Source organism: Scardinius erythrophthalmus, assembly GCF_964197995.2.
Source record: "Scardinius erythrophthalmus genome assembly, chromosome: 21".
NCBI lineage: Eukaryota > Metazoa > Chordata > Actinopteri > Cypriniformes > Leuciscidae > Scardinius > Scardinius erythrophthalmus.
The window spans coordinates 19542616-19565366 of NC_138241.1; the positions used below are offsets into that span (position 1 = coordinate 19542616).

Consider the following 22751-nt stretch of genomic DNA (forward strand, 5'->3'; position numbering starts at 1 on the left):
GAAAAAAAACCTCAGAACATTTCCCTGAAACAGGCCTGAACACTTTAGACGTGACTAGCAATCATTTAGACGTGACTATTTAAACATCTGCAATTTTTTAAAACACTGTTCTTTTGTAAGACACCATCTCTTCAGAATATTTGAAGGATATACCTTTCCAAACTGATCTAATGAGAAAACATATGTTGGTTCGTACGGAAAGATAGCCTACCATTTTGGGGAAAAAAGTCCACCCCTAAACTTAAACATCAGTGGGGCATAAAAAGATTGTATGAAAATGTACACAAATGAGATCATATGGAATTATAACTACTAATTCGCTAAAATGTAAAATAGTTATAAAAATCCAGTGAGAGTGTGTTGACCTTTCTCACTGTAATGTTTTGAAAATCACAATGACAGATCATGCACAAAATTCAAGGAACTTCAGGTATATGGAGCGAGTTTACTATTTGAATTCAGGTGATATCATATTGAAGCGAGAGTAAACAACAGGGATAAAATAGTTCATGGCCATGCTCCATCTGTGTCCTTGAGGGAAACATTTGCTCCGGTATAGTTTCCAGCCCAGGGACTGTTCCTGCCAGGTCTATTATACACTGTGTTTGGATGAAAGGGTCTCTGCGAAATTACATTTTGAATTTATTAGCATTGCCTCAGCTGGATTGCTGTAAAGAACTGTGATGTGTATATGAATGAGGAAAGCAGATGTACACGTGCCAACTCTAATCTGCAGTAATCTCCTTCATCCTCCTCTTCAGAGATGATCTCTCCATCCCTCAACAGTGGCTGAATGGACGCAAGGGACTTTGAAGGGAGGGATCAGAGAAACATGCAAAGATCTTTTGCGTTGCACTTCGTTGATGTAGTACAATGAACATCAAGCTATAAAAACGTGCACTTATTATTGCCCTGTCAAGCTTGATCTACTGTTTGCATACAATTGCCTCTTAAAGCACAATGAGTGTAGCTTTGACACATGTGAAGATGTCTTGATGTCTTTTTTTTATCCACAGGGACTCCTGACCTAATCGTTACACCCTTCATTTATCAAGAAAGAAATCAATAGAATAAACAAAATTGGTTCATGACAAGGTTTTGGAGCTGAAGTGGTGCTAAGACTGAAATGGATTTTATGCATCCAATAAAAGGGATACGTACGAGCAGAAGAAAAATCAATAAAATGTAATTATGGCCCACTGGACCTGGGAACGACTGGAAACTGATCTGTCACCAAGGCCTTTAAGAGACGCATTACAGAAAGCTAATTTTATAACAGCTGGAATGAGTTTAGATGCAAGTGGGGAGGACAGCAGTCTGTCGCCAATACACAAACTGACAATTAAATCAGGGCCATAGTTATCAGCTTGATCGATTTGTCTTTATTGATTTGCATTCTAAACCAACGTGTTGCATGCATGTTTATAGCCTGTTATATGCCAAGAATTTATGCCAAGAATTTATATATATATATATATATATATATATCATCTATAATGTTTATTGTATATGCTGTGTCAATAAAATATAAAAGTGTATGTATAAAAAGTCTCATGCTGCTTTTAATCAACAATAGAGTAAACTAGTAATATTGTGAAATATGAATGCAATTTTTTTATATATATATACATTTTGACATTTATTTTTTCCTGTGATGGAGAAGCTGAATTTTTTTAGCAGCCATTACTGGTCTTCAGTGTCACATGATCCTTCATAAATCAGTATGCTGATTTGGTGCTCAAGAAACATTTCTTATTGTTATAAAAATATGGTTGCATTATTAAGAAATACAACCTAAGAAGAAACCCTAAAATGTACCATATTTGTCATTGGAAAAAATGTAATATACAAAATAAGGCTGTCAGCATGGGCAGTCAAGCAAGAGCCATTCAAAATCGGAGACAGTATTACAGAAATTGCATTTCATAGCGCACCGACGGGAAAAAGGCAAATCATGCAGGAAACAAACAATCTTACAGCATGAATGGTCTGATGTGAAGAGATCAGCCATCTTACAGACCAGCAGCTTTACTGGAAAGAGAACCAATCACCAGCATTCACAATGAATGGGTCTACACAAAGGGCCACAGTACTGGAGACGTGTTTGGCAAAAGATGGAGAGATGATGAAAGATGTATAAAAGATTGATATTAAGCAAGATACAAAGAAAAATTGTGGTAACTTGCATTAAAGGATCAGGAAACTCCAGTGTGTAGGCCGTTATAAGAGGAGTCATTCAAGCACCACAAGAGAGTGTCCTTGACCATATAAAGATTTCTGTGTCTGCCTACCCCCACATTGCCAACGAGTGTAAATGACTCTACACACATAAGTCAGCGCTGTGTTTCTTGGTTTTCAGGTTTGCAGTCTCCCACAGGAAAGTGGGCTGCTGACGTTGATTCTCCAGGAAACCTTCCTCTAGTGTAATTGGGGCTGGGAGAGACTTGTAAGGGCAAGTTGCTTAATGGGATCTCCCATGACATCTCCAATGTTTTTCTCACTCAAGATCAGAGATCTGTTGTTAATCTTTATTTGGCTCCATTCACCACCGCTAGCAAAACGGCGTAAGCATGATATGGCAAAATCAAAATCACGGTGGTTTTTACTGAGGTAGTGGAAAATAGAAAATGTTCAGGGAATACTCAATATACTCATTACATTTCTCATTAGGTTAATGTTTTCCTCATAGATTGCATATCTTGCAAGCAACCAACCTTAATAATCTTTCTTGTTTGATTTAATGCAAGCTGTGGCATCACCCTCCCTTGCCCTCATGAAAAAAACCTGCTTAAACCAGCCTAAGCTTGTTTCTTGGTCTTAGCTGGTCTCCCAGTCTGATATTGTGCCTACACTGCTGTCAAAGCAACCATTGAAAATCCATTTGTCCTTCGTGTCAGAGGTAGCGCAAGCGTGTAGATTACGTCACAAATAGAATGAGGCATCAATTTACTGTCGGGGACTTTACTGTCGAGGTGGCGATTTTGTACAAATTCATACTATGCGATTCATATGGAAACGTTCGAAGAAGAAAAATAGCAAGCTTGAAGGTCCACCTCTACATCTAACCATCAGTGGGGCGCAAGTAGAATTCAATTAGTTACAAACTGCCATGAAAGTGTGTGAAAAAAAATTATGTTTATGTGTTTTTTTAGTTTTTTTTTAGAAAGAATACTATATCTGAATGTATTTGATGGTGATTACAAAGTTTTCGCGCTTTCTTACAGATTGTTTTCACAACTGAAACTACTGCACAAAAAGTAATAATGGGAAATCAGTGGCAAATATGCTGAGACACGAAAGCAAACGCCAATAGATATTTTGCTCTGCTCGGACTGAGAAGATCCAAATAAACAACATTAAAGAATGATGAGGAAGTGCCACTGGCCTCAATATAAAAAATTGAAAATGGTAAAACGTTTCACCTGAGTGTGTTCACCTTTAACCCCTCAGAACAACAGAAAGGAGATGTCTTCTGAGGGAGTCACAGACAAAAGGTCTAAGAGAACTCAATACTGTAACCTTTATCAACAATAAAATACATCTACAGATGCTGGAGTGAATCATGGGTAAAATTCTGACCTTAACCATAATAGCAAAAAAACAAACTAATAGACAAAACAACAAACGGCATAGATGAACAATGAAATGTATGAAAATATTTTACAAAACTAGAGTTTCCATTTGAAATACATTCTCATGAGTCTGATTTTGAGTCTGGTTTCTTGACAACAGAACAATTCTGACAGAATTAGTGATGCTTCTGTTCTGCATGGCAGATGGTGTTAGAGACAGTAAGTGCAGAGGGGGTCAAAACAAATTTCCTAAACATTTAGATATGAGCACTATTAGATACAGTTCATGTTCGGATTGGTGTAAACTTATGCCCATCATACTTCTGGTTAAAGAGCATCTCATGGAGATCTTTGCGTATCACTCACTATGCGTCTGACACAAAGACAATTAAACTGTTGTGCTAAAGCATAGGCCAAGTTTCAATAAACTGGAATCCAAATGTTCTTTTAGAATGCTCTTGCAAGTTTCCAATGTCAAAATTAATTTGGTTCTATCACATCAGAGAATTCTCCTGCATTCCGTTCCTTCTTTATGACATCACACGTTTCTTCGGCTCTGCTTTGACTCGAAACCACATTCAAGAGTTCAGGAGAGGTAAAGGAGAAGTCACGGAACTCATCCTGATTGATGGATGGGATGATGTCATCATCAATGGGCGTAAGAGTAGGATCCTCTTGGGTGAAGTCTGGATCAAAATTATTCACATCTTCTGCAGTTTTCTAAGGATTTTAGATTTAAAAATATAAAATTATAAATCTGCATTTACTTTCACAGTATATTATAATTATTCATTTTTCACTCACAATTCTGGGTTTGAATGGAGGGTCAAGCTCTCGCCGGTTCAGTTTGTCCCAGTCAATGCCAGTAAAAAATGGGTGACTGGTTACAGCAGTCTCTCCACCCTCTGCAGCCACACAACCCAGACGGCGGGATGGATTCTTTGTCAGAAACTGAGCAAAATAAAACCAAAAAAAAATGGTCTCTAAAACATGCATATACTTTAAATGTGAATACATTTACACACCAGATACTGTAGATTTCAGTTTAGGTTTCAAAAAACAAAATCACTAGTGAAAAAAAAAAGAAAGTGTCCAAAGCTATTGAATGTTGTGAATCCTATCAAATCTCCAAAGTAAGATTAAACCTAAAGTATCAGATTCAGCTCCTACAAGAACGTGTATATAACAACACACAATCACTTGTGGGAGATTGTGTCGAGAGTATCAATGTGTGCTATCCAATTTAACCAAATCAAATCAAATCAACTCCGGACCTACTTCTATGGTCGTCTAAAACACACACACACACTTCAGGTAAATCTGACACCCATTAGGAAGTGCAGCTGGGTACCATTCATCATCGACTCTAAACAATGTTGTTCAGAGGGATCATCCAGTTTTACAGAGCAAAAACACCATAGAAAAAAATAATAATAATATAGCCGATATAAAATTTCCATACTATTTTGTCTAAATTAAGAGAATACTAAATGTGAATTTAGGCATTATGCGCATTAAAAAAATGGTTCATTTTGATTTACTAAAGATTACATCTAAAAGCATTACTAAGTTATAAGGGTTTTTAAGATTAACTTTTGGTGAGCGTTAGATGACAGCAAAGGAAATCTCAATGTAAAAATATATGGGAAAATTAGCATGCATGGTCGATACTGATTAAAATAAAGTAAAATATATAATGTGAATAAAAAAAAATATATAACCTATATGATATTTTGTCCATTGTTTCTTACAATGGTTAATGTGTTTTTCTGGGCCGTCTACATCAGATAACAGCACAGCACAACAGGACTGAGGTTTGCCATTCCAAAAATAGAACGCTTTTTAGCCACTCTATTGATCTATTCTTTGACTCTTGTAAGTCAATGTCATGTTGAATGTATTGTTCATTCCAGTCAAATATCGTGACATTCTGCTGTAGAATTTCCTGATTCAACTGGGAATTTATTGGTCCTTCAATAATTCAAAAAATCATCCCCAGCAATACTACCGGTACTATGCTTCACAGTGAGAGCAAACACTATAGAGTGAGAGAAGGGGGGTTGTGTGCCTGTGTATATTTGATGTGAAGAGTCTTTATTTTTAGCTAGTCATGTGAGAGCAGTGGATTGTGGATCGAGGCTAAATATAGTTATGTAAGAGAGGGAAAAAGCATGAGGAACAGAGAGAGATCAGATGGGAGGTATTTACTGTTTACTGATGTTCATTGTTGCATGAACTGACAGTTTAATTCACACCATATGCCTCCCACCAATCAGGAAATTTAAGCAGACACTGCTCCGTTCAAGGCAATTCATGTCTGTATGACTCCAGGACTCTTAAGCAAACACTGAGCAGCTCACCCCTTTCAGTATGCCCACGGCATTTGTGCCGAGCCAGGACGCGTAGATGATCTCTTCGGTCAGGATGGACTCAAAAAGGTCATCCTCATTCTCTGCCTCAAAGGGGGCATGGCCAGATAGCATCTCATACAGAAGTACACCAAGAGCCCACCAATCAACCGACGGACCGTACAGCATCTCCTGAAGGATCTATAGGACCATATGAAAATCACATTTAATACATTTACGACATCCTACCATCTCTTTCTCAGACACACGCACACACCTTGATCACACATTTATGTACATCTTTTCACCAAAAAGATAGACACCAATTAGAAGCATACAGTTTATATCTACAATACCTCTGAATTATATATTATACTATATTATATTATTCAACTCAATGCATTTAGTCAAGTAGACATGGTCAAGATGAACATCTGAATAGGGAAGGTGTTTTAAGTGACTTTGAACATGCCATGATTGTTGGTGCCAGACGGACTAGTCTGAGTATTTCAGAAACTGCTGATCTATGGGGATTTTCACACACAACCATATCTAACATTTACAGAGAATGGTCTGAAAAGAGAAAATATCCATTGAGCGGCAGTTCTGTGATGCTTGTTGATGCCAGAAATCAGAGGAGAATGGCCAGACTGGTTTGAGCTGATAAAAAGGCAACAGTAACTCAAATAACCACCAGTTACAATCGAGGTCTGCAGAAGAGCATCTCTGAACGTACAGCACGTCAAACCTTGAAGCAGTTCACGAGAGCACCACGATGCATGCGCGAGAACTGAGAAGACGAAGTGTTTAAAATGGTTCTAAAGTGTGCATTTCCAGGATGTCCGAAATGTAAGAAACCAACGAGAAAATGTAAAAGTGCCTTTACCAAGGCAGAAAAATGAATGGCTTACCCTTCACACTTTCCCATCAAATGATCGTGAGCGTGTTCATCTCACTTCTCGCTCTCGTGAACTCACTCAGAGGCCCACACAGAAGAAAATTAATAGTTGAATTAAGTCGTTATTTTTGTTTTTTTTTGCGCACAAAAAGTATTCTCGTCGCTTGATCAACTTAAAGTTGAGCCACTGTAGTCACTTGGACTATTTTAACGATATCTTTACTAACTTTTCTGGGCTGGCAGATAAAATTACCTTGCAGCCTATGAAGGAGTGAGTCAGCTCTCAGATTTCATCAAAAATATCTTAATTTGTGTTCCGAAGATGAACGAAAGTCTTACGGGGTTGGAACAACATGACGGTGAGTTTCATTTTTGGATGAACTAAACCTTTAATAACATCAAAGCCAAAAAAGGATCCATATTTGTGTTGTGTGTTGCCATAGAAATGAATGTGAACAGCTCTGAGCAGAATCTCTGACTTGGCATCTTAAAGTCATTCCCACACACTTCTGATTATGCTAGAATTCTGTGATGCATAATTTTGTGTGTATTTTAGACAGCCGTGGATTGCTAGATAGAATGTCATGGAGTGTTTGAATCACCTCTGGAGCAATGTAATCTGGAGTTCCACAGAAGGTACCCGTGACAACACCCTCAAACATTCCCTCCTTACACATGCCAAAATCAGCCAGCTTACAATGACCATCCTTATCCAGCAGAACATTATCCAACTTCAGATCCCTGAAATAATACACAAACACATTTAACAATATGCCCAGATTCAAACCATTATGGCAGAGAGAGAGAAATGTTATATGTTAATATTTTTGTTTACTTGGTAAACCACTGAATGAAAATCACTTGGTAAATCACTTCCTTCTAAAAGATAAATTTCAAATGGCATTTCATGTCAAAATAGTTATTTACCTCTCACATACACATACATTCAAAATAATGTTTATACTTTATCATAAATTCATATTCAGTCCATAGTAACTGCACAAACGTCCATTTGCTTTGTAAGCCAACTCATATTTTGCTCTCTACTTCAGTTCTGGTGCCGTTTCCCAGTCAAAGCAGTAAAGCACTACATCTTTAAAGGTCCATGTGGATAAAGGTTTGTAATAGTGGAAGCACTGAGGTAAAAAAATGTCTCATACTGGAAATGAACCTCAGAGGACACAGAAGTGGAATTTAAAAGGGAAGTGGAATTTCAGAGAATTCACAGAACAGGATAGTTCAACCGAGAAAGAACATTTCAGTCATCATTTGCTTACCCTCATGCAGTTCCAAACTCATTCGTCTTTCTTTCTTCCATAGAACACAAAAGAAGAATGAATGTGATCAGGGACAGAGGTAGTTGGGAAAAGGGCTGCTTGAACCTTCCACTAAACTTTACCTTTTGTGTTCCACTGAAGAAAGTGTTTGGAACGTCATGACGGTGAATAAATGATGTCAGAATTGTCAATTTGGATGAAATATCCTTTTAATTTCTGCTCTGAGTGCATTTGTGTGTGTCTAACCTGTATAGAATCCCCTTGCTGTGAAGGAAAATGAGAGCAGACGTGATCTCCGCTGTGTAGAATCGGGCTCTGTTCTCCTCAAACTTTCTGGATTTCTGAATATGAAACATCAGATCTCCTCCATTCACAAACTCCATTACAAAAAACAGACGGTCCTGTGAAAGGATTAAGAAGTTAAGATTAAGATTCAGCTATAAAACAACTATAAACACTAGATTACCACCTACAACATCAGGAAATCCAGCTTCTTAGTTCAGTTTTTAAAGCAACCAGACGATTCATGGGAGAGCAAGATGAAGCAGAAACATAAATACTGTTGTTCAGCAAAGAAGACTGCAGGAAACACAGGATTTGGGGATTATGAGGGTTGGAAGGTGATCTAAAATGAAAAGCATCATAAGTTTGAATTGACAGCATGCTTGAGTTCAGCACGGCCTATATCTCAAACCCAGACCGCACACCCAGGGACCACCCACAGTCAGTTTACTGACCATATGATGCATGTTGCACACAAAACTGGAAAGCACTTGCACAAACACAATCATTTTCAGTTTGTGAAATAATCAGTAGGGCAAGATGTGAGAAGTTTTACTGAGAAACTGACCATATTTAGATATGACTTTAGCATGCACAGGATGATGATGATGATACATAATCCAAAATATTAAGGAAAATGCTCATTTCGTTTGTTACAGAAGAAAATTTTAAATTATGAAAAGGGCCATTTTTTTCCCAAAATACTGGGACAAGATTTTTCTGGATTGTTATTTAATTTTTGCAGAATACATCTCACATTTTTAATTATTCCATGTAACATGCTAAACTCTTTTTAAAGAAAAGGGATTTTAAATAAAAATGTTTTTAAGTCATATTATAATTATATATTACACGATGCATTATTTAGACAATTTAGCTGAATTTTATATTTGACATTTTTTTATTCAATAAAAGTGTTAAGATTTCTATGTCAAGTGCAATATTAAAAGGTAGATGGGTATTTACACCTTTTGAACTAATTGCTAATTGCCGTGTGTCTGTACAGTTGTTCAGAGACCAGTGCTTTTCCATACCAATCTGTTAATGCTGTATGATCCATTTCAAATGTATCCTCCCCTAAATCACACATAAAACCTTAAAGGGGTTAATTCACCCAAAAATGAAAATTCTGTCAGTAATAACTCACCCTCGTGTCTTCCAAACCCATAAGACTTTTGTTGTGCTTTGTTTGCACAAAAACCCCACAATCTACCACTTTATTTACAAGATATTAATCTCCAATGTGCATTCACGATGCATGCGTGTTGTCGTGTTGATGTGAGAGCAGACGTAGTGTGAATGCGCGTCGGAGATTAATATCTTGTAAATAAAGTGGTAAATTTATGGCGCAAACAAAGCACTTGCGTCGCTTCATAAAATTAAGGTTAAACCACTGGAGTCACATGGATTACTTTAATGATGTCTTTACTACCTTTCTGGGACTTGAAAGTGGTAGTTGCGTAGACTGTTAATGGAGGGGCAGAAAGCTCTCAGATTTCATTAAAAAGATCTTCATTTGTGTTCCGAAGATGAACGAAAGTCTTATGGGTTTAGAACGACATGAGAGTGAGTAATTAATGACAGAATTTTCATTTTTGGGTGAACTAACCCTTTAACTGACTGTGGTTGGCTGCTTTTCATCAGTCAGATGTACTTCCTTTCTAGGTGAATATGCAAAGTGGACCAGATTTGGATTAGCAAAACGACATGGCGCATCCACTAATGACCAACCAACACCTTGACAAACACTGACGCACACAAACACTGTGAAACAGTCCTAGGGGGCCCTCAGAGATCATCGATTTTTAAAGCCACATTGCATTGCTATCTCATTTAACCTAACCCCAGAGGGTCATGAGAATGCTTTGTATGTCGCTCACGTGTGGAGGGTTATAAGATTGATTGTATGTGTCAGGGCTGTGAACGAACAGAGAAAAAACGGTTCATAAATTCCTTTACTCATTACAATTACCCTGTACACACATCAGCAAGACCTTGAGGATCATCCTGTACATCCATGTTCACGTGGACTCTGCAGTAATAAATCCTGAGAGGTCATCGTGTCAGATCTGTTCTGCTGGAATGAACATGAAGTCTGTCCTTAAATCCTTTTGCAATCAGTGTGTGTGTGTGTGTGTGTGTGTGTGTGTGTGTGTGTGTGTGTGTGTGTGTGTGTGTGTGTGTGTGTGTGTGTGTGTGTGTGTGTGTGTGTGTGTTTGTGTTTGAGTGTGTGTGTGCACATTTATTAAAACCTTGTGTACACTTAGGGTAGAGTAAGTAAATGCAACAATGTAACCAAATGATACAGTGTGTATAATATTTCAAGAGGGTCTGTATGATTGTAAAAGCTTTAAAAAAATTGTTAGGGGATTCAGTGACCTCTGAATTATTCTACAGGCTTCAAGCAAAACATGCAAGCAGATTATAGTGGAAATCTGTCCTCTCACACCATTCAAAAAGGGAAACTATACATACAAAGAAAATGCAATGTAGAATGTAACCCAGATCAAGACAAATTGAAGACAATTGACCTGTGTTTAATCCTCTACTGCCACCTACCGCTGATGTGAAAAACTACATGCTCTTATTCAGAGAAGATAATACAGTATGTATACATATACGTGTGTGTGTGTGTGTGTGTGTGTGTGTGTGTGTGTGTGTGTGTGTGTGTGTGTGTGTGTGTGTGTGTGTGTGTGTGTGTGTGTGTGTGTGTGTGTGTTTTCTCTCACCGGTGTCTGGAAGCAGCAGAAGAGCTGAGTGAGGTAAGGATGAGTGGAAGCGAGGGATAACACTCGTTTTTCTGTCATAGTGCACTCCACATCATCATCCTGCAGTATGATGTCTTTCTTCAAGACCTTCACTGCAAACACTTGATCTGAATCGTTCAACCGGACCAGCATCACCTATTTAACACACCGCATAAACAGCATAACTTAAAAGCATGTGGGTTATCTTTCCTTTAATTTGTAAGGGCATATTCATTTGGCACAAAAACCAAATATTTTAAAATGAAACAGCACAGCCCACTGAGGCATATTACACTGTTTAGAAGTAATTAGCACTGTTTTTTCAGAGCATATCATTTTTTTCTGTAAACTGGAAAAGCTAAGAAATTAAAAATAATTTATTTTTTGATTAATACTGGGATATATTATTATATTATCGTTTTTTAGCAGATCAGTGACTTTAGCATGTCATTTATTTTGGATAAGGACAAAAAAAAAATTCACATTGGAATCATTTGTAACAAGAACACATAATCACACTGGAATCGTGTGAATACTTTGTGTAACAAATAGTCTGTAAACGCTGTGCTACATGAGCACAGACCTTGCCAAAGCTGCCTTTTCCCAACACTTGCAGAAGCGTGAAGTTCGAGATTCCCAGTTTCCAACTCTGCTCTTTTTTAGATTCCCCTCGATCTCCTCTCACACTCAACGTCCGGAACTGAGTGTCCATACCTGCGAGACCCTGAGAAAAAAAAAGAGAGAACAATTGATTTTTTTTTCTTATAGTCTTCATTAGATTATATGGAAGCTTGTTTCCGCCACTGAATAAAACATTTTAAAAGATAATTGCGACTTTTTATCTCACAATTGCGAGTTTACATCTCGCAATTCTGACTTTATTTCTCAGAATTGCGAGATATAAAGTCAGAATTGCATGAAATAAAGTCAGAATTCTGAGATATAAAGTCAGAATTCTAAGATATAAAGTCAGAATTCTGAGATATAAAGTCAGAATTGCGAGATATAAAGTCGCAATTGCGTCTTATAAAGTCAGAATTCTGACTTTTTTTCTCGCAATTCCGACTTTATATCACGCAATTCTGACTTTATATCTCAGAATTCTGACTTTATATCATGCAATTCTGACTTTATAACACATAAATGTGAGTTTATATCTCGCAATTCTGACATCTTTTCTCGGAATTGTGAGATATAAAGTCCAATTCTAAGGGGGGGGAAAAAAAGACGGACTTTTTTTCTTTTTTCTTTTACAGAATAGTTTATATCTCACAATTCTGACTTTATAACACACAATTGCGACTTTATATCATGCAATTCTGACTTTATATCTCCAAATTGCGTGATATAAAGTCAGAATTCTGAGATATAAAGTCAGAATTGCGTGATATAAAGTCGCAATTGCGAGAAAAAAAGTCAGAATTCTGACTTTATAAGACGCAATTGCGACTTTATATCACGCATTTCTGACTTTATATCTCAGAATTCTGACTTTATAACACGCAATTGTGACTTTATATGTCGCAATTCTGACTTTAAAACACGCAATTGCGACTTTATTTCACGCAATTGTGACTATATCTCGCAATTCTGACTTTCAAACACGCAATTGCGACTTTATTTCACGCAATTCGGACTTTATATCTCGCAATTCTGAGAAATAAAGTCAGAATTGCGAGATGTAAACTCGCAATTGTGAGATAAAAAGTCGCAATTATCTTTTTTTTTTGTGGCGGAAACAAGCTTCCATAGATTATTACTTGTTCAGTGCTAGGCATTTTATCTTTAACTATTATTCTGTTGATGGTCTTATGCTACTTCCCTTAATTTCTTTGTTTACTTCCTTAAAGTTTTAGCACTATTTTCACTGCAAGTAGCCATGTAAAATGCACAGTTACAGTATGTGTGATGTCAATAAAGCACAATAAACTTAAATAGAGAGATTCACACAGATCACATATTTCACTTCCTAAAACATTGTGCACACATGTGTGTATTTAACGTACCATGGAGTTGCGTTTGGTCATTCCTCCTGGCTGAAGGCCCATTTCTGCCAGTTTATTGGCCAGTTCTACATTGTTGACTCCACAATTTGGCGCAACATTTCCCTTACAACGGATATGGACGTTCATTTTACAAACTGCAGACGTAAAAACACAACACACTAGATGAACATCACAAAACAGTATGAATAAGACTGATGGATGGATTTCTGAGGAACAAGGGGTGGTGACAAAACAAAAAAGAAATGAGTACTTTTGCAGTGCAATCCTTGCCGTACGAGGCCCCACAGCAAAGAGCCACAGTGGTCACAGAAGGTAGGAACCTTATAATTGTGGATGTTGAACTTATGGGGAATGTTTATACTGAAACCCTGATTTGTAGGCTGTAATGAAAAGGAACAAATGCATAACATAATACATTTCAGCAATTATTCTCCTGACTAGCAAGTGGAGAAATGGCATCTGTTTATCAGGACACAGCCAGCAGTATTTTATTTTTATTTTTTTCAACATTATGCATTTCTCTGTAATTCTACGGGCAAATTTTAAAAAAAATGTCCACTGATAAAAAGCAAAACCAGATCAATCCATCTTGAGAAAATACACACACACAAAAAAAGGACTACATAAGTATTTTAGGGTTAGGGTTGCGTGTTACCTGTTCCTTGGCAGGTTTCTTCATGCGTGGACAAACCGTAACCACAAACTGATGGCATCGCTTGTGTACCACACAGGTGCACACTAACACACAAACACACAGCTGATTATAACATGCATTACAATCAATTTAAACACAGATAATATTAATTAATATAGAAAGAGTGTCTACTAACCTTGACATTGGTAGCCCTGTTTTCCAAAAACACCCCTGGAACACGAAGAAAACACACATAACGTTTATAAAAAGTTTGTGCAGTCACTCACATTAAGCATTTGTACACAAACTTCCCTGTAAAACACTTTTTTTAACATAACAAACCCCATTTAAATTCATGAGTTTTAATTAACTACATTTTTTATTATAATAATAAACTTTGTTTGTATAGAAAAGCCATACAAATAACTCATTTGTAGGAATATACATCTGCAGGATGTCTCTGTCACCCAGTGTGTTTGTTTATTAAATATTTTAGCTAATTTGATTATGAAAAGTAAAAGTGTAGCATTCTCAGGGGTTCTCCTGCAGAAGTCCACAGATTAGTCAGCGCAGAAACTCCATCAAAAATGCACAATTTCTCATTTAAATAATGCTGCTATTAACATTAAAACTTACAATTTTAAAACTCACACAAAAAGTGTTAATTTAAAAAAAAAGGATGTGTAAAAAAAAAAAAAAGATGTGCATGAAGTGTTAGGTGCACTACCATATAAATTCTTTGCAGTGAAAGCAGAATGTTGGTTGCTTTAGGAAGGTCGACATGAACTTGTGCCCGTTAACTTGGTGAATTTTCCTTCGAACTGCCTGCTGCCGTTTTCGATTAAACTCCTTATAGGTACGTGCATTACCTCCACTGTCATCTAAACACAGAGATACAGAAAAAAAACTTTTTATTACTTCATGAAACATGATGCATGCTCTTTTTAGAACACGTGGCCATTTCCAGTAATGCCGTGCAATATATCTTTGAATATGTGAGGGGGAAGAACGACAGACTACGGCCCCCAGTTCACTTGTATTATTAGGTCTAGTCTCTTCTCTGCAGGCCTAACCACAGGCCTTTAAAAGGAAGCCAGCTTTACACCCTCTTGCACAGTGTGCGAAACACACATAGCGTATACTTCATGCATAAGATGCTCTGACAGATGTTGATTCAAAAATAACTTTGACTGAAGTTGGCTTTGTGTGTCTTAGAGCACCACTAACATGTGTTGACAAGTCTGGTAGCAGTTTAACAGTTAGTGAACCGATACCTCAACAGCAAGGGGAGGAAAGTAGGATTCCTCCCTTTAGTAGGAAGGAAGTAGGCACTTCACGTGTGTGTGCTCCCATTATCATGGCCTAGACAGTGCATTTCATCAAGAAGATTTTTATATTTTCATTTTACTCCATCAGAAGCTATGAAACCAACCCTGTGTGTTCTCGGCACGCCTCTATCTTACCGTCCAAACAAAGCCAGACTGACTGTCGAATCAATGTTTTTAAATGACACTCAGTAAACGTTCCATTTCTGCATAAAGTAATTTAAAGAAAGAGAGACAGAGACAGAAAGGAAGCGCTATGCAAATGAGAGAGGATAAACTTACCTTCTATAAATGAGCCTGTGAGAGTAACCAGGATGTAGACCTTGCCCTCAGGTTCAAGATCAACCTGAAACACAAAAACAGAAACTGATGTAATTACATTAAATACAACTTTAGATGTTGAATAATAAATAAGTTATTCTTACATGAACTATTTACATTAAATATATATAAAAAAATTAATAATGGTCAAAATCAAAATTAGAAATAACACAAGTGAAGGCATGCAGAGACAAAAATGTTAAACTTATCATTTAGATTCTTTAAAAAGGTTTTCTGACCAATACATTTAGAGTTTTAAAGTTATTTGTAGAGTTTTAAAGTTATGTGACTGTAAGAGTAATTGTATTATATATTTATAATATATATCTTATATATTTATTAAAATAACTATTTATTAAAAAATATTCAATGACTATAAAATTCCAATTACTTTGACCTTTTAAGATTGTAATATTTCACACCATTTTCCCAGGCCTTTCCCCACCCCTGACATTTCCACTTTTTCCAGGATTGAGGAATCCCAAGAACTCACACTGATACACAGTGTTACACTTTTTTTTTACCCCACCGAAAGTGTAAATGTCAGGCAGAAGTGAAATATTACAGCTGGACTTCATTTTACTGTAGAGCAAAAAAGAGAAAAGAGATAAACGGAAAGACAACCCCAGAAATGGAAAGAGACAGCAAGAGGTAAGGGGGGCGTTCATGGGCCTGTGGTAAACACTAGTCTGTAGAAAACCAATTTTGTGGGCAAGTGTAGACCTGCGTGTGATACAAAACTAAACCCAATGAGCTTGTGTGTTTTTGAGTCATTGGTAAAATAAATGTTGCAGACAAAATCTTTATGTATACAAGTATGTATATTTATGTATATAAAACAACATCCTTAAGTATATAAGATCTATATGTTAATCTATGTAAAACTTTTTATTTTTTGTTTTTTTTGCACCTGTCAGCATAAACAATTTTAATGTACATTTGCAGATAAAATAAGTAGGAAAAATGAAATATTTTATAAAGTAAATTCTCTGAAAATCTCACAGAACAATCTTATTTTTATTTTATAAAAAAATTTAACTGATTAAATGATGAAAACATTGTGAATTTGTAGCCAACTATTGAGCCATTCGGAATTTTTAGCCAATCAGAAAAGCTCTTTACTCATCACTCATTTTGTGTGTTTCTATTTGCGGACATCAGGTTCGCTCTTGCTTAGGAAGACTGTGTGGTTGAAGGGGTGATGGTGGTCTAAATATAAATCTGCTGTTATTTAGCAAAACAGCAGAAATAAAAACATATTTTAAAGAATATTGTGATACATACATACAGGTAGCCATAAAAAGCTCTGCTAAACACTCTCTTTCACATTTATTTAGCTGCACTTTAAAAAAAAACTATTTTTGCTTTAGCAACTTTCATTTGAGTTTAATTGAATAATCTTTTCCCCACCACACACATACTTCCTTTCATTTGGTCAGAACTGAAAGCAGACACATTCACACGGACTGTGTGGAAGGTGAGACTCTCACTACACAACTTCCATTTTATACAATTTTTTTTTATGCTGGTTTCACTGACTGATTAAATTGCATAACAGAAACTGCTGGATTCCTAAAGGCAGTTCCCATATAAGCTAACACACACACACACACACACACACACATTCATACACTTACTTGTGTGTAGTGTTTTGAACTGCAGGTTTCACTACATACCATTTGTCCCAAAAGCCTGAGGCTTTACACAAATACAAACAGGAATAGGAGACTTTACCTTGGCGGCAAAAAAAAAAAAAAAAAACATAGCCCATTAATTAGTGGTTTTGTGATCTGCAGCTGCAGAGGCCGTGTATCTGAGGATGAAGTTCAAACACACTAAAGTTCGAAAGTTTGGGGTCAGTAAGAGTCTCTTATGCTCACTAAGGCTGCATTTATTTGATCAGATATACTGTAAAAACAGCCTGATTTGGTGCTTCAGAAACATTTCTTATTATGATCAATGTTGAAAACAGCTTAATATTTTTGAGAAAACTTTCAGGATTCTTTCATGAATAGAAAGCGTTTCTTTTAAATAGAAATCTTTTCTAACAATGTGAAAGTCTTTACTGACACTTCTGATCAAATGAATGAATCCTTGCTGAATAAAAGTGTTAATTTCGTTTAATAAAATCATACTGATGGCAAACTTTTGAATGGTAGCGTACACTTTCATTAGTGTAAACTGCAACACCAACACCAACACCCCCCCTCCCATTTTTTCACGCAATTGTTCCATTTTGAAACGCTTATTCTAACATTTCCTGACTTATTTTAAACATTTAAACAAAAAAAACTATTTTGAATCTTGATTGAAATTTGTATTTTAGTTGCATATTGCATAGATTACATCAGTGGTTCTCAACCAGGGGGCCTGGATACACTTCAGGGGCCTCAAGGCCCCCATATACTTCAAGTGAATTCTCAGAACGAAGGCCAAAACAAAGTTTGTTTGGATTTCGAAACAGCTGGCCAAAGCGAACTTTACCACCAATGGTCTGTGGCGATTATGTAATAGGTAGCCTAGGTGTGCACGGAGACTCCGCCTTCTTTCACGTGGAAATCTTTTCTGGTTCATTTGGCCTGTTCAGTTGGTAGAAGTCAGATGTCAGACATGAACACATTGTAGAGCTGCTTTAGAAAATGAAGTTGTACTACTTCTGATGAAATGAGACACTACACTGTTTTTCATGTTTAATACAGTAAAGCTGCTTGATTTTAAGCTATCTATTGCATAAAGTGATTTAAATAAACCTGACTACTGGAGTGCCATAGAGCTTGTGCAAACATATCCAAGATGCTATGATCAGATGCTTTTCTTATGCTTTATTAAAATGTTTGCGGTTTTATCAATTTTGTTGTGTGTTTATGTTGTAATTGAGAGAGGAAAGTGCGCAGCACATATTTACATATTCATCTAAACATCGCTCTCAGCAATGTGGGCGCCGTCAGATGTTCGATAACAGTATATCTCTGCTCACGTATTTCGAACGTCGTTTTACCCCTAAACGAAGAATGAAAAATGCCGTGACCTGATTATATCTGGGCCTTTAAAGGGGGGGTACAATGGTGTTTCATGTATTCAGAGTTGTTTACAGTGTTAAAGAGATGGATTCTCATGCTAAACATGGGCAAAGTTTAAAAAAATATATTTTGGACGAATAACGGAGAATTTCTGTGCCGAAAATCTTACTTCCGGGTTGGTACAAGTTTCGGCTGTTTTTTTTCGATCTTGGATCTAATGACGTAGATGAGAGTGGAACTCCTTATATGAGCATTTCTCTCGGAAAAGCTCGCCCGTGCACACGTCGACCAGAGTAGAGCGAGACAGCGCACATCAACGCACTTCAAAAGGAAATCATCGGCAGCGCTGCATAGGATTTGTTCAAGAATGTCTCCAAAAAAGTGTGTTTTTGGATGTGAGGGAAAGCTTACCGTGTTCAGCTTTCCAATGAACCCAGTGTTACAGGAACAGTGGATGCAGTTTGTTTTTCCGGGGCAGCAACGGAGTGTACCAAGTGCGGTTGTGTGTTCTGGTAATTTCAGTGACGAATGTTTTATTAACAAGGCCCAGGTCGACGCTGGATTTGCAAATCGTTTGCTATTAAAACGTGGAGCGGTCCCAGTGATAAAAGACCCCATTCATGTAAGTACAACTGGATCAGATTTCTGTCTTTTGCTGGAAATCAAGCACTACCGCTTGACTCTATAGCTCCGCCTCCAGGACCTCGGCTTTTTCCGGAGAGAATCGGAAAGCTGTATTTTTCTTTCATAAATATAATAAAACTAAACATTTTTTGGAGATATTAAAGATGCACTACTACTCTATAGGTACTCAAGATTAACATGAGATTAGGTGAAACTGTGCATGTTATGTACCCTTTAAGATGACTTAAAAATGATTTAAAGTAAGACAAACCAAACATAAAATATAAGCAAAAACAACTAAAAATCAAGATATTTCTTAATATTTGGCTATATTTATTTTTCTAGTTATGCCAAGCTCTAAAATATTTGATTGAAAAAATTGTGGGGGTGGCAAAAGGTTGAGAGATCCACTGGATTACATGATATTTCAAGCAGTGACAAACTATTTTAAACATTTCTTTAACAAACAATTCAATTTTATGCATAATGGTTTTTGACCTCATATTAACTGAAATTACATAAAATAAATTCTAAACAAGCACTTTAACCTAAAATAAGCCTGATGCTAATAACAAAGTGTATGTCCATGTCATTGTCCACTAGATGAACAAAATGTTCAAATTTGTCAGGACACGTAAAATCAAGACGATCGGTCATTCTAAAAATAATGTTCCTGTGCATGCATTATGGGAAAAGAGAACTAACAGTACTTGGGTTGATTAATAAGGTTAGAAGAAGAATTTCACCACTTCTGCTGAGCGCAGGCAAGCCGTGTTGTTTGTGAATGTTTGGCCTGGTCACTGAAATGCTGACACTAAGTGTTTTACAACTACTGTTTTCCTAGTGGCCTGCAGCAGTGTGGAGTTAACACGCTCACTAACATGAACTAGCTCTGATGGCGGTGTGTAGACATGGAAATTGTGATATTTGGACCAGAGAAGATGCTAAAACCGCAGAGCAAGAAGTTTCAGCTGGCCTTAGCTGCAACCCCACAGAGAGAATGAGAATCCAAATTGTACTGACTGTAACCACTGATCATGCATCAGCATCGCTACATCTGTGTCAAGAACTGCAATGCATTGTCGGACATGGACGTAAGTGTGAAGCCACATTTGATGGTGGAAGATATCACTCTCTGAAAACCTCTGCACTTCTGCTGTTCACAGAGGAAAAACAACCGCACAAAGCAAAAGAGACTAAACAAAGAAACAACACAACAGAATACAACAGAACAGAACGGATTGATTATGTTTGTGATTATATTGTAATGTGTATCTTTGTTTTGTCGTGCTCTGTTGTATTGCATGGTGTTCTTAAAAGAACATCATTCAATACAACAGAGCACGACAAAACAAAGATACACATCACAATACAAGAGAACGAACAGTGTGAGGTTTAGGGGAAACCGGCGAGCGCAGCAACACCATCCATTTAACCAAATAGAAATGAACTACAGTGGTGAATTCACTATGGTATGACCAGAACCAACCTAAATCAGCAGATTCTCATGTCATTTAATATATAACACAAGCTTTTCATCTCATAAAACATTTGTAATCAAATAAACTCAACATTTAAAAAAAAAAAGATCATAGCCACTGATAGAGAGGGCTGTAACGCTTTCTAATGTGGTCCAACCAAAGATTGGACAAAAACAACTTATAGGCTACCTTTGCCAAAACAAGCTAAGCTACTTTAAAACTAAAACATGTTTTATGTATTGCTATATTTTTTTCTGTTGCCATTTTGTGTTTCAATTGCCGTTTTGAATTAAAATTCCTAATTGTATACCATTTCATAGCATTCCTGCATCTCAAACAGTGCAGCATGGTGCTAGTAATGCCAAAGTCATGGGTTTGATTCCCAGGGAATGCATGAACTGACAACGACCTATACCTTGAATGCAACGTAAAGTACTTTGGTCTGTCAAATGTGTAAACATATATTTTGAATAAAAATGTTTCAAATTAAATGAAAATTGGAAGGGTGATGGGGATGGCATAATATTTACATTGAACAAGTAAATTTGATTATCACAATAAATTAATGCATAGGCCTACATTTGAACATGTTTTCACATAGCGTTCCAAAAGGCCTGGTTTGTACCCCATATTCTGATAATAAATTATTAGTAGCCTATATTTATAAACTTCTGTCATTCAGAGTAGGCAAATATGGGAATATTTTATCAAAATTGGAAACACATAGCACAAAAAAAAAAAAACAGTTACAGATGTTGAAATAAAGTACAACACTCCCCAGTCATTTTGAATTCTAGTATGCTGACAGTTTATGATCCAACACTGTTTTTTTTTTGTCTTTAGTGTGCAACTAAGTATAGATCAGTACAGAAAAAATAATTAAATATGAAGATGTTTATTTTTTAACATTATTAATTGCATTATTGCCTTATCAACATGCCCTTTTCTACAAACACAATACCACCAGGTAGATCCAAAGATGCTCACTCTGTCCCATCAGAGCAAACACCGTGTAAGTTCTGAACTTTATAATTATAATTCAAAGTGTCAGATATCCACACCATGCACGTGAAAATTAAATCTCTAGCAATTTAAAGCAAAGAAATGTCTCAGGTGAAGGAGAGACATACGATAAACATTCCTCACCCATCCTTCAAAAGTCTCCTCTTTGTTCGTAGTCTTCATCAGATCATCAAACTGGATGGTGCAGTTGGCCACGAAGTCATCGTATCCGATCGGTGCGTCATGAAAAACGGCTAACTCTATTTGCTTGCCGTTGTTGACGTTAACGGAAAACTCCTCGTTATAAGTGGGCATGTTTGTTTTTTGCTTGGTATGCGTCTGTCCGATCTTATACTCGTCCACTTTTACGATAATGTACGGGTCCAGGGTCTGGTTCGCCTTGTTGAACATCACGGCGAGTCGCATAGAGGTGGTCGTGGGCTTCAGGTCCACTGCCTCGCCGATGCGCAACTTTAGATACCCGTTAAACTTCATGATGTCCTCTGAACTGGAGCCTAGCAAATCTAAGCCTAGCTGACTTAGTGAATGTTGGACATTGTATCACTTAAATGGGAACGTGTAAATTTGCGCAAACGCACATCAGTTAAAAGCCTCTGCATCTGAAACGAGACGCTGTTTGAAACACCTGCTTTGCGGAAGGACTGAAGCGAGTGGGCAGAATAGGGAAGTGAAGGAGTTTACGCATGATTACGCGTCTCCCTCTGGGGATTCAATCATAACAATAACTGTTTCTTTCTAGCTCTCTCTCTCTCCCTCTCTCTAACTGTTTTATCCGTTACGCGAGGCTTTGTAAAGTTCTACTCGCCACTATCACAATCCGTCCATATTTGCTGAAGTTTGAACTTAAACGCGTGTGAGATAAGAGCGGTCTTTAACATACTTATAAACGTTCTCTGGGTCTATTTTTAGCAGACAAACTGAACGATAGGGTGTTGCAGAGAAACTTTCCAGATATTTATCTTAAACGAAGCCACGGGGGCACCATCTTTGAAGTACCTGCATGTGGAAATATGTTGAAAAGGAAAACACACCTGTTTTTATTGTGAGCGTGTGGAAACTGGAAACATCCGCCACCTTTCGACAGGTTTTTCTCATGTAGATTTAAGTTGATTAACGGACGCGCGCACCTAGTGGTTCCGTTAAGGAATAACGGTCAAAAGGATTAAATAGCCTAATTAATCATTAATAATTTG

General features: G+C 37.0%; 1 protein-coding gene across 1 annotated transcript; it reads right to left on the reverse strand.

Annotated features, from left to right (window-relative positions):
• Nucleotides 1-3497: 3497 nt before the first annotated feature.
• Nucleotides 3498-22634, reverse strand: prkcha (protein kinase C, eta, a). Its single transcript, XM_081351666.1, has 14 exons — nt 21682-22634; nt 15372-15435; nt 14492-14645; nt 13961-13995; nt 13786-13868; nt 13381-13510; nt 13131-13264; nt 11708-11848; nt 11107-11280; nt 8342-8496; nt 7421-7559; nt 5933-6121; nt 4377-4523; nt 3498-4292 (listed from the first exon to the last, which is right to left on the reverse strand). Exons 1-14 carry the CDS (start codon nt 22030-22032, stop codon nt 4053-4055), a joined length of 2136 nt encoding a protein of 711 aa, XP_081207792.1. The 5' UTR covers nt 22033-22634; the 3' UTR covers nt 3498-4052.
• Between the last annotated feature and the right edge of the window lie 117 nt (nt 22635-22751).